At 43.0% G+C, this 13,151-nt stretch overlaps 1 protein-coding gene across 7 annotated transcripts in view; it reads right to left on the minus strand.

Moving 5' to 3' along the window:
- NLGN4X (neuroligin 4 X-linked) overlaps positions 1 to 13,151 on the minus strand; it is a 247,268-nt gene that overhangs the window by 4,589 nt on the left and 229,528 nt on the right. For all 7 annotated transcript variants that reach the window (XM_039839641.1, XM_039839634.1, XM_039839640.1 and 4 more), the window contains 2 exons: positions 5,219 to 5,404; positions 2,781 to 3,570 (listed from right to left, as the gene is read on the minus strand). In XM_039839641.1, the coding sequence (XP_039695575.1) occupies positions 2,781 to 3,570; positions 5,219 to 5,404 (976 nt within the window). The remainder of the gene's footprint in view (positions 1 to 2,780; positions 3,571 to 5,218; positions 5,405 to 13,151) is intronic.

Raw genomic sequence — 13,151 nt, forward strand, 5'->3', positions numbered from 1 at the left:
GCACACCAGTATATGCACATTTAAACCCAGATGGAAGTGACTTCAGACCTGTCACGTTAAGGTGCATGAAAAGAAACATCTTGGCAGACGTATGATCCACTGGAAATCTTGGTGTGCTGTGTGTGAGGTCAGGGGTTTGAAGTCCCACTGGAAGATAATGGTGGCACGTGTCCTGGGGTGAGGCCATCGTCCCTGCGCAGGACTGTGTGGTGATCGACCTATGGGGAGCTGTTCCGTTTTACTCAAACTCGTGTCTGTCCAGCGCTTACAGGGAGTGGTCACTGGGACTCGTTTGTGTTCTGTCCTGGTCTGTGGCTCACAGCCTGTGCGGGTGTTCCGGAGAACAGGGTCAAGCCGCTCACCTCACACGGGGACATCGGATATGGCTTACCCTGCGCTGTCCCCTTATGGGCATCATTTTGGCTTCTTCTTCTCACCTGGACCATTAAAACGGCTCCCTGGGGACAGGAAGACCGTCTGCACGAGCGACGATCTCTGAGGCCCTGCTCATCTACTGACAAATCCTTAAGTCACCGGAGTCTGCCCATCAGCTCAATCCTCTGCCTGTTAAACCAGCTGCCACTGAAACGTTACCTCTTACTTTACTTACCTTTCAAATGGCACTTTGTACTGCACATTAAATGAAGTTCTGAGTGACGTCCTTTAAAGACGACCTGAGTCATTCCAACAACCTCTACAAATGAATTAGGAAAACTCGCAGCATCGACACCTCTAAGTCTTACTTCAGCTCTGCTGCACCCAGGCTGCACAGGAAAAAGAGCTGCGCCTTGGATCAAGCGCGGACTTTCCCGACGAACACCCCAGGCCCCCAGCATCTATATCTCACTCTCTGAGTGCGATCTCTACCTGAACTGGGGGATTCCCGTCGGTTGGGGGCTATTCTTTCTCCAGGTCTTTGCCGCTTTCCCATCTGCCCCAGCCACATTCCGGAAGCCAGAAGCAGTGTGCATGCACACCACTCGCGGCCACATGAGCACATCCGGCCAGCGATGTAAGCCTAGGCTATTTCACGTGCCCACATGTTAGGTGACTTTAGGAAAATGGAGAGGTGGCATTCAAGAGCGCTCAGGCACAGCACAGCGGGCTGTGTTCAATCCTGGCTCAGTCCTTGACAGGGGAAGGTGCGCACCTGCGTGTTAGCACGTCTTAGCCACCTCATGAACACCTATGTCTTTTATCTCTTTCTTTCTCTTCCTTTAGACAATGAGAGAATCTCAGCTTCAGAGCCTCTGGCGGGCAGAAGAGCTAACGGGATTTTAATGGCACTGTTTGGATTTCACATTTTTTGATGCCTCCGTTAAATCGACGACGAATAATCCTGGCTTTCGATTGCGGAAAATCATGTGAAGTCTGTTGCCAAAACATGTGAGGGGAAAATATGTGGTTCTGGGCAAAGCGAGTGAGGATGCGGTGCTCAGATCTTAAGAATGATGTGTTTGGATGGCAGAGTGTGAAGAGGATGGATGGCCACGATTTGGCAAATGCCATGTAACTCTTTTTGCTTTGAGAGAATGCAGGATTGCAAGGGTAGACGTCAAATATATTCTGTGACAGAATAGGGCATGGTCCTGCCTATCTATCTATCTATCTATCTATCTATCTATCTATCTATCTATCTATCTATCTATCTATCTATCATCTATCTATCATTTTTCTATCATCTATCTATCTATCAATCATTTGTCTATCATCATCATCTGTCATCATCATCTGTCTATCTATCCGTCATCTATCTCTACTATCTATCTATCACCTATCTATCCAACTATCTATCATCTATTTACCTACCTATCTTACCTACCTACCTATATGTATCAAACATCTATCTTCCATCTATCTATCTATCTATCTATCTATCTATCTATCTATCATCTATCTATCTATCCCTCCACCTATCTGTCATCTATATGTCTATCTACAGGCAGACCTCAGAGATATTGCCAGTTGTGTTCCAGATCATTGCAATAAAGCTAATATCTTAAGTAAAGTGAGTTATATGCATAGTTTGGTTTCCCAGTGAATATGAGAGTTATGTTTACACTATGCTGTAGTCTACTGACTACATTGTGTGTAAAAAATAATGTGTATATCTCAATTAAAAATACCTTACCACTAAAAAAATTGCTAAGCGTTATCCGAGCCTGAAGTGACTTAGAATCTTTTTGCTGGTGGAAGGTCTTACTTTAAATTTAAAAAAAAAAAAAAAAAAGAGTATCTGCAAAGCTCAACAAAGCAAAGCACAGTAAGATGGGGTGTGCCTGTGCGGGTACGCATGCACACAGACAAACACACATGTAGCAGCTCTCTACAGTTAGTGTGAGATCTACTTCATTCCTGCGGCTACACCATAAGCACAAATTACCATGTACCACATGCGTTTTGATGACCCTATTTTTCGTTTTTACCAAATAAGACACGATCCTATTTAGATTTGAAACCCCTCGATCAGCTTTCAATAGAATTGCCAAATATGTCTAAATCCTACACCAACAGCTACAAATATGTCTAAATCCTACACCAACAGCTACAAAACAGAATTTTTAGCATGCAGCTCGCATCGCCATAAAAATCTGGTTTGACAGAGAGCGACTTAGGGGTAAAGAAAAGACACGGTCTCCATGGATGGAGAAAAGTGACTATTATCGCGCGTGTGTCCGTGTGTGCATGTGCGTGCTTGCGTGTGGTCATGGACATACAGCTCGCAGCGGGGAGCCTGACACGCTGAGGGCTGGCCGTACCCTGGGTGGGGGAGAACATACCCGGTTTTGGCGAAATTCGTCCAGTAGGTCATGACCACTGCGCTGAGCATGACGTCGTTCTTGGAGAAGTTACAGCTGAAGAGCTCTGTAGGGCCAATCATGGGGATCCCGAAGACGTAGGGGACTTCGTCGCCGTGGGCCGAGTCGGCCCAGCTGGGCTTCATTTCGCTTTGGCAGTGGTGGTAGAATGCGTAGAAGTAGGTGGGCGAGCCATACTGAGCGTGCAGGTCCGCCGTGGCCACGGCGGGGGCCACCCACTGGTGGTCCGTAAACAGAGCCACCAGGGTCTTCCGCCGCGTCTCGGGGTTCTCCTTGTCTGCCCAGTCCGTGTACATGAACTTGATGGTCTCCCGCAAGGTGTCCTTCCCCTCTGGATAACCGTAGAGGTTGTCCACGAAGTTGGACACGGAGAAGTCGAAGTCGTTGGGCGTCACGCCGTCCTCATTGTCCACTATGCCGTCTACGAACTTCAAGCCTTCGCCCTGGTTGACGCCCAGCATGATGTCATAGTTCAGAAACTCGCCCTGCTCCATGAGGATCTGAGGGTCGTCCGGGATGACGTCCCCGTCGATCACGGGGCCGAATGAGATGTGGTACGTGGCCGGGGTGATGGTCTGCTGGATGAGCTCCTTGTAGTTCTTGTTCCGAAGGCACTCCACCATGTCTGTCGTGTCCAGCATGTTACAGCCGACTTTGTCTGCCAATATCCGAGTGTACTTGGCAGGTTGGTAGTTCACTGCCCAGCTGGACAGGGCGGTCCCACTCTGGATGATCGCCTTCTGGAACAGACCTGCAGGTGCAAAATTGTGGACATGCAAATGAAAGGCCGGGAGATAGAAAAGCAGCTTTTACTCGGCGAAGAAGGCTCTGATTGTCTCGCGGGCATCTGAATTTCTGCCGTGCTGGCTCTCAGCTCACTCAGCGTCTCTTTCTCTCCTTTCTCTCTCGTTCTTCCCACATCCCCCTCCTGCACATCGGTTTTATGGGATGCTCTCTCTCTCTCTCTCTCTCTCACACACACACACACACACCCCCCACAAATATTGTTCAAGAAAATTACTCTTTAGATGCCGTGGTAAAAACATTCACACTTTTTCTCCTTCCACGATTTGGGATAATGTTTGCTTCTCCACCCCAGATGCTATCAACAAAAGCCTGTCACAGTCACTATGTCCTCTACTCCCTACAAATATGCTTTGCATCAAGAAAGGTCAAAGACCATTTTGCCTCATTGAAAAAAAAAAACAAAAAACCAGGTACCACTTCATCACGGGAAAGGACAAATCTACTGAAATCAGTTTCAGAGCATAAATGCAGAGATGTATTTCTATTTCCGCCCTCAATAAATTGGAGGGGTTTCAATTTTGCCATTAAATTAATGGAATTCGCCGTTCCTAAAGAAATCCTCACTTGAATGCCCAACTAAAATGTATTAAAAAAAAAAAAATCTATGCCCCATCCATTTCAAAATGGCATCCATTTGAATCCCAGAATTCTGTATAATTGATTCTGCCACATTTTAAAAACATCTGTTTGGTGAGACACTTGAAAAACCTCGGGCAATTTCAGGAGTAAAATCTGAGGAGTTAAATCACGCGTAGCTTAAAAGACATCCCATTGCATCCATCAGTCTAGTACCTGACTGTCCAGAAGTAGAAAAACAAACTTTATTTTAACTCTTGTAGAACAAGGGATGGAAGGCTATAAAAATTACTGTATTCCTGCCATTTCCTTGGATTCTGACACAATCCAGTTCTGATGCATCACGAGTTGCTACAAGATAAAAGATTGAGCTGGGGATCCAGAAGTTTGTGCCCGCTGGACGTGTAAGCTCACGCGAGCCATCAAGGATGAGGACAACCTGACCGCAAGTAGGAAGCCGCAAATCTAGAGAGGGGAGCACTGCTCAAAGATGACACAATATTGAGACGACATCGGTCTGGCTTTGCCAGGACATCGCCAACGTCATCCGGGGACTGCCGTCCCAGGGTTTATAATTTTGTCTGAAATGTGTAAGTGTTGAGTTCCGTAGTTGTTTCTAAAGGCTAATGTTTTACAGCAGCTGCAGGAAATGATGTTGAAACTTGATCTGTTGAAGTCATTCACGAGTTGAAACAATGAAAACTAGAAAAATGGTGCTAGAAGCTACTTCCCATCCTCTAACACATCTATTGGCCACGATTGAGGTGTTAGCAATATTATTATTGTGTGTGTGTGAAATGTGATAATCGCGTCGCGTCGCGTGTGTGTGTGTGTATTATTATTGTGTGTGTGTGTGTGTGTATGAAGTTCTATATCGATTATACCTCGATTTCGAATCATGCAGAGGAAGCTGAGTTAAAAGAAGAGAATGTGGACACATGACATTTTGGAGATGGGGGCTCATGTCTCGGTCGTGGGGGTCACAGGTCCAGCAGAGGAATGAATACCTTCATTACCTTCCGAATAGTGGGACAAGGTCAAGAGACTGACGCACGAGGCCCCTGCCCCTGAGCCGAAGATGGTCACCCGTTTCGGGTCACCGCCGAAAGCCCCGACGTTCTCCTCGACCCACCGCAGGGCTTGGATCTGGTCCAGGAGCCCGTAGTTGCCCTTGGCCGCCTGGTCGCCGGTACTTAAGAATCCTACGAAAGAACACAGGATATTTTGGGTGGTGGACAATCAAAAGCACACCGACGTCACCGCTGTTTGACGTACACCCCGTCCGCTCTTTTCTACCCGTGAGAAGCGACGGCATTTTTCATGGCGGAGGGTTATATTACGTAAATCATGGTCATCACAGTGACTGTTTCTGTTGCCCCTATGATAAAATGTCTCATCGCTGGGTTTGTACGGAGCCCACTTGTAAAGCAAGATAAATCGAAAACGTTTATAACGTCTGACAATAACAGACACTACCGTTTTACTAGATTCGAGGGTATCATTCCGGTGCGTACGTCGGTTTTCCTTGGCAAAATGAAAAATACTCTTAAAAAAAGTTTATCGGGGAAAAAAGAAGTTGCATATGGGGGGGTTGTGGTGGGAGGGATTTGCATTGCTATCCACGTGTCAGACTGTGCACATGGGTACAAAGGCAGTACACGATACCTTTTCCCCATTAAATTTCTTATTAATATTTTATCTCCTTTTAATGTTTACATTTCAAAGAAAATGAGACATAATGAGATCGCACTCTTAAATAGCTTAGTAGGCACCTCTGTTTCTCTATGTAGAAAATACATCACGGTTACATGCAAACGCTTATAATTCTTTACTCTCGGCTGAAAGCCAATAGCATATTCGAAAATCCACGACTACCCCCAAAATAGCATGAGCTGGTACACGTCACTTTGAAAAGACGGAGGATTCTGTAAATTGAGAAACGAGACTTTGCTCAAGGTGTCAGATTCTTCATTCCTCTTTAAAAGCTGCCGATCAGGCAATCTGGGTGTTTATCGTAGCGAAGGCATCTGTTTTCAGCGTCCACCTCATCTCTTGTTCCTCTTGGGTCGCAGAGGATGGTAACCTGCTATCCAAAGTCCTTGTGTTAAGAGACACACGCTCTGCTACTCAGATTCAACTCTCTGAATATTTTCCGAAGCGCCCCCTCAATTGAATTAGCTGCACAAACTTTAATCCAACTTTATATCCCAAATCTGGACTGGATAAGCCTTCTTAACAACAACAGAAATAGTCCTAATGTGCTTTCTCCATTTGCCATTTTTATTTGCTTCTCCCCGCACCCCAAATCGCGATCTTTCCCCTTTCTGCACCATTTCTTTAGTCCAAGGGCGATGCCATCCTCCCCTCTCCCTACTTCAGTTCATGTGTATTATTAAGTTCCGATGGCCACCTGCTGCAGTGTTGCCATGAAGACGGAATAATTCATGCCCTAAAATCACATCGGCCAGAGTACATGCCTTCAAACATCCCCAAGCCGCGTTATCCCAGAAGCGCTCATGTGACAGCTTCTCAGAGCTGACACAGACTCGGGAAGGATGAGGCCTTCTACCAGGAGGGCATCGTAAATGGAGGGGCCGGTCGACAAGAAAACAACGAGAAAGCTGTTTTGGGTTTTGTTTGTTTGTTTGAAAAGTACAGACAGCAGGACACAATCTCCTGGACCTACAAACAGCTCCAAGGTGATGGTACCTCCCTCAAGTCCGGTCCTCCCGAAACTGCCTGGGGACTGACTGTGACAATAGCTGTGATGAGTGAGCACGTTGCCAACCTCTCTCATTCCATCGGCGACTCCTTCTTAGTGTTCCCTGCCAGCAAGCGAGCTGCGGGCCCAGCATTCATCACTAACGCTTTCGCACGGTTCCTCAGAAAACGAGTCCCTTTGCTTAGATGGAAAGTCTCTTTTCTCGCAGTTTTTATGTGTACGACGGGCTGATGGGGCCAGGAGAGAAGCCGGTCCCCCCATTAAGGGAGGAGGTGATTCATTTCTGAAGGCTCTTCTAATTTCCTGGCAAAACCGCTCTCTCTCCACACAGCCCGCCTCTGCCAAGCCCTTGCCCAACACTTTGCAAAATGACCTACTTGATTCCTTTGCTTCTGCAGAGCAGGAGGAGGATCTGCAACACGAGGTAAGTCACTGGTTTAGGAAAACACGACTCTGGTCACCTCTCGAACGGCAGGCTACTTAATATTCTGCACCCAGGCAAATCTGAGTTCTCAGAGCATCCTATTGAGAGGTTTGATTCTTGCGACTCTGGATTCTTTGCAGAAATCCAGCCAGAAAGAGCCCTCCATGAGCCTCTGAAGTTTACTGAATGAACATTTTTTTTTTTTCTTTTTGAACTGATGTTTCCATAGTTTCCGCCTCGGAATCTTCACTTCCTTCCATATCCAGGGATTTTTTTTCCCCTTCCCTTTTAAACAATCAATGAGGCAGAGTGTCCACTGCAGGTGCAGAATGAATACAAGCAATTTTATGTCCTCTGAGGGAGCACGTTCTGTTCTATCCTGATTGTGCAAATATGGTCGTACGTATCATCCAGACATGGGTCGACAGGCATGAAATTCCACACACACGTGAGAGCAGCTGATCAATTTGGAAACATACACATACGCCAGTGAAGATGAACACAGCACGTGACTGTCCATCTATGCCCTAAATGAGTGGACCGTCCCTTCCAGCTCCAAACTCTCTCAGCATTTCAGCTGATGAAATATTCGGTGTCTCAGATTTTTCTGTCTCTGAAATGAAGCTTGTAAATAAATCAACCTCTGCCCCAAGTCATGGAACAGTGAGTGAGAGATGTGAAAGAGACAGAATTCAGACATATTAGAGACTAGATGGACACCGAGTTCCAGTCAAAACGCTGGAAGGAACGAAAAAAATATATATATACCCATGAGCGGAGTGTTCAGGGCTGTGTGGTGACTCTGAAACATAGTTCATGGGAAAGATGCCTAAAAAACAGAAATCACATTTCTTCCTGCATGGTGAATGACATAGATATGATGTAAAAATAGACGTTGTATCTGGTCTTAATATCGCTGCTAGATTAGAAAGGTTCAGGATTTTATGACAGGTAATCACGTCTAAACGTTTCTTGTTTTTTTTTTGATTTGGACCAGGGGGTTTAGGTCACATGGCTTTGCAGGCACTGAAGGTCAGCGGTGATAAACCCACTGGGGTCAGGTGCGGTGGTCTCTTTGTTCATCCGTAACAGGACTTTAAAGCTCCAATCCTTCTTCCTTTAGAAAATAGTTTATTATGCAAGCACGGTAGGCATTTTGGGGGGTGACCATTAACCAGAAGATAATTGCTAAGTGAAAACAGAAGTATTTTTCACAATTTGACTATACTAAACTACAATTTATAGAATTAATCTAGCATCTGAAATGTATTTTCAAAAGAAATATATATGTATATACATGCAAATATATATGTATATATGAAATATATATATACGCTCACCAAATGACCTATTTGCTTATTATGTTTTTGCTGTGTAGAGTGAGAATTTGCAACATTATGTATGCATACATAATATATATGTATTTACATACATATATACGTGCCTTTGTGTATGTGTATCTATCTATCTATCTATCTATCTATCTATCTATCTATCTATCTATAGATATACACTAATTTAATTGAATAAAAGCAAAAGAGGAACTGTTTAAATAAAAACTCTTCAATGAAAATGGATAAAGTTTACTTTAGGTCACATAAATGAGCCTCCCAAAAGAAATCTGATGAGAATTAGAGCAGAAGTATAAAAATGAAAACCAGTCAAATAAAGATACATTTATATTCTTTGATGTTTATAAGAAATCACTTGCCAGGTGCATTTCTTATAAGATGAAAGTTGAATTTCGGGACTGGAATCATTTACGGCTGAGCAAAGGGCATACATTATAAAGGATGGAACGGGTGGTAGAGAAGAAAAGGCATATATATTCAAATTCTACCGTCTTGACGAGTAAAGCTGATCGAAATTTAGTGTCTCTATTTTTGGTTGCTTTTTTCCTTCACTTAAAAATGACTTGAGTGATAACTGACAATCCTACTATGCCACGTAATTACCACCTCAGTATTCCACAGGGTCACATTCTATTTCCAATGTCTGTAGAATAAATCTAAGGCAGTTCTGAAGGATGCGTCATTCCTATCGCACAGGTCTACAAAGTTAGGGACCATTAAATTATTAATGGGATTCATAAAATGTATGATACCTCCGCACAATTATTTAGAATGAGGCTGCACAGGTGTTTTCAAGTACTTTAGTCGAAATTATATTCATTCACAAAGCTGAAACCAGTCACGTTTTAGAAACAAAATAAAAATTCATAAACACAGTTTCTCGATTATACGACATAGATCAAAATGTGAAGATAATAGGTAAAAAGTTTCACAGTGATAAAAATTGGGGGATGGCCAATCTGGAGCCGAATCCTGTTTGAGCCAATTTTATTATTTTTTAAATTTTTAAAAAGTTTTTCAATTATAGCTGGCATACAATAATATATTAGTTTCAGACTAGATGTTTATAACTAAGTTATATCACTGAAGTCACTCCCCCCATCGGTTAGTCTAGCCCCCGCCACCTGGCCCCACACATGGTTACTACAATATTATTGACTATATTCCTCATGCTGGACTTCACATCCCAATGAAATGAATTAAGAAGTAGAAACTGGTAGTTACCCTTTGAGCCAACTTTAGATTATTTTGATTTTTTTTCAATTACAGTTGACATTCAAAATTATATTCGTTTCAGCTATAAAGCATAATGGTTAGACATCTATATAATTTATGAAGCGATCCCCATAAATGGGAGAAGATATTAGCCCATGATAACCTGATAAGGGATTAATATCTAAAATATATAAAGAACTCAGGTAACCTAACACCAAAAAACAACCCGATTGAAAAATGTGCAAAGGACCTGAATAGAAAGTTTCTCCAAAGAGGACACACAGGTGGCCAATAGACATATGAAAAGATGCTCAACATCAAACATCACTCATCATCAGACAAATGCAAATCAACAGCACAATGAGATATCACTTCACACCTGTCAGAATGGCCATCATCAGTCAACAAACAAATGTGGGTGAGGATGTGGAGTCTTTTTAATTCACAGCCTCATACTCGAACATTTCTCCAGATTTGTCGATGACTTGCATTTAATTGGAGGTCAGATCCTTTGGGTTTTATTTGTTCAAGAGCTCACACATCTCATTACCCCCCTGAGCCCACAGCCCTGTGCCTGAGACACAGGGTTCCTTACCCTGGCTTCTTGTGATCTGTTTTCACGCCACGGTGTTCCTTAATGTATAAGAAGGGACGAGACCCACGAAAATGAAAACTTGAAATCTTTTCACCTGGAAGTTCTATTTCTATGATAACTTTGTTAAAAAAAAAAAAAACTTTATTAAAATGTATAAAAATAGCCACCCGAAGGCCTACAAGTCTTATTGAATATAATTTTGAAAATAAGAAGGATGACAGCCATCTCCGCGACCGTGAAGTGGAGATTTGCTGCATGAATTCTGTTGGCTGAATCCATATAACACGAAGCTGTTCATTTGGATAAAATCATAAGGAGCGTTTCTATGTGTGAACATAGAAACACATCTAAGATCTCTCAAGAGAAAAGAGTGAATTGCTGAATACTGAATCGTATGATCTTGTTTTTATTAGCACGCTGCAGTGGGTGTGTAAAAATATTAACACTGGAAGGAAGTTATCAAATAAGATTATCTCTAAAATGTAGTTATAGGGATTCACACTTAATTTTAAATATGTTTATATTTTGTTCACAATTCATATTTCCTTCTTCAGGAGGAACACACACACACACACATACACACACACACACACACACACTAGCAAGTGTGTTTTAAAGTCAGGCCCTGTGGGACTTCCAGGGACATTCCTGGTGTCCAGTGTCCCCATTACTGGCCTTGTCCTACATATGTCTTTAGCCTACCAATCCGTCACATGTACTCGTTAACTGCTTCTTGCATTTGCATATCTCTGTGTCTTCTTATATGCAATGTCCTGTGTCGAGAATGCTCTCTGCACGGCCTGCGGACCGCCTCGTACACGTTACACTCGTGCCTTCCTCCTGTAGACACCACCTGGGACACGACTTGCTCACCAAGCACAGCGCCACCTGTAGACCGACCCCAAGGCCGGCCTGGTCCAACCCCTGAGGCGGGGGAAATGATCTTTCATCTTTTCCCTCTTCCAACCAGGTCCCTTTTCAAAAATGCCCTGATTGATCGTCACCACGTCTTAATGCAGAAAATGGCTTTAGGGGAATTTCCGTGGAACTAACCGCTTTGTATGAAGGGTATGTGCTCGGGGGTTGGGAGCCGAGTTCTTGCTTTCGGTGGATTTCTTCAGTCGCTCCTAAATTTTTATGCCCCAGTTGTGTTCCTCGAGGTTTCAAAGCCCCAATTTGTCACATGTGGAATTCAGAATGATGACTGCCCAGAATACTGACTGGACAAAGCACACGCAACAGCGCCGAGCCTGGCGTATAACGTAAGCGTATGTCCCACAGGTCGCCAAGTGGCCTGAACTTCTTGATATCAGGATAAACAGGGCTATTTATTTCTGTGTCACCTACCTAGATAAGTACAAAGAGATGTCCTCTGAATAAATGAGATGACTCCAATCAGGGAAAACTAATTATCGGTCTACTTAGATTCTGACTTTACGATTATGCAGACGACGAATAATGAAGAGAGGTTGTACACCTTCTGACTGCAGACATCTGAAAGCGACACGGGGTGAAGGTCATGCATCTTCATTTTTCCAGGCTCTTAAGTGTTTACAGTGTGCTCCAAGTATAAAGACAAAGGCGAGTTTACAAAAAAGAAACCGCATGCTGTGAAAATCATGGCAATGCTGATTCACCCAACACTTATTTTGAACACACGATGACCCCAAGCACTGTGCTGAAACCTGAGGGTGGGTTGGGGGGGACGAGCCATTATTTGAGTACATTTACATAGTTATCTGGAGAACTTACAGAAAATTTTTTTCTTTGCATTTATATGGTTCAATATGCTTTTAATAAAAACACTTGAAAATTGAATTGAAAGATATATTTTTCCATAAAAGTATAATTATAAAACGTACAAAAAATACGTATTTTGTACCTATCCCGTATTCAGGGTCTGGTAGCATACATGCAAGAAAAAAGATAACTTCTACAACACTCTGTTATAAATGTGAACAGTGATTTTCACAATTCCTTTTAAAGTGCACTACACTAATTCAGAATTCGTTGGTATGTTTAGCTACAGCCTCCTATCCTCCACTGCAAAAGAAGCATGGTGACAATGACGGTGGCATTTCTCAGTGCTTACTGTGAGATACTATCAGTGGTCAGACAACAACCAATAATCTGGTTGATTCTTATTTTTCCATAAGGTAATCAGAACTGAATGGAATAAGGACAATAAATTCTTTCTCCAACTCTATCAAAATCCAGTGACATCAACTAGTTTTTGTTTGTACCCAGAAATAATCCCAAACTTTCCAACGTGGGTTTTCTCTGGCTAACATGATACATAATTAAGAAGGTTGTTTCAATTAAGGAAAAAAAAAAAGAGGTTCTTCAATAACACACACGTGTAACAGGTAAATATGATGGCATATAAAACAGCTAAAATCCCAATGGAATGTTTATTTTCAGTAAAAAAAAGATTATTGAAGAAAGAAGACATTTTTCAGAAGCGAGGGAGGGCATATTGTCTTCATGTTATCACATGCCACATCTGCTACTTTGCTTGACTGCTTCGAACATGCTCTCTGCCTCCTTAAGCTACCAATTATTACCTATTATGTTCACAACTGTTCTAAGATCAGCATTTTTGTGAAGTCTTTGCTGTTTTTCTTCCCAAAGATGGCTAGCT

This window comes from Pteropus medius, unplaced genomic scaffold (assembly GCF_902729225.1).
Source record: "Pteropus medius unplaced genomic scaffold, Ma_sr-lr_union100, whole genome shotgun sequence".
In the NCBI taxonomy this organism is placed as follows: domain Eukaryota; kingdom Metazoa; phylum Chordata; class Mammalia; order Chiroptera; family Pteropodidae; genus Pteropus; species Pteropus medius.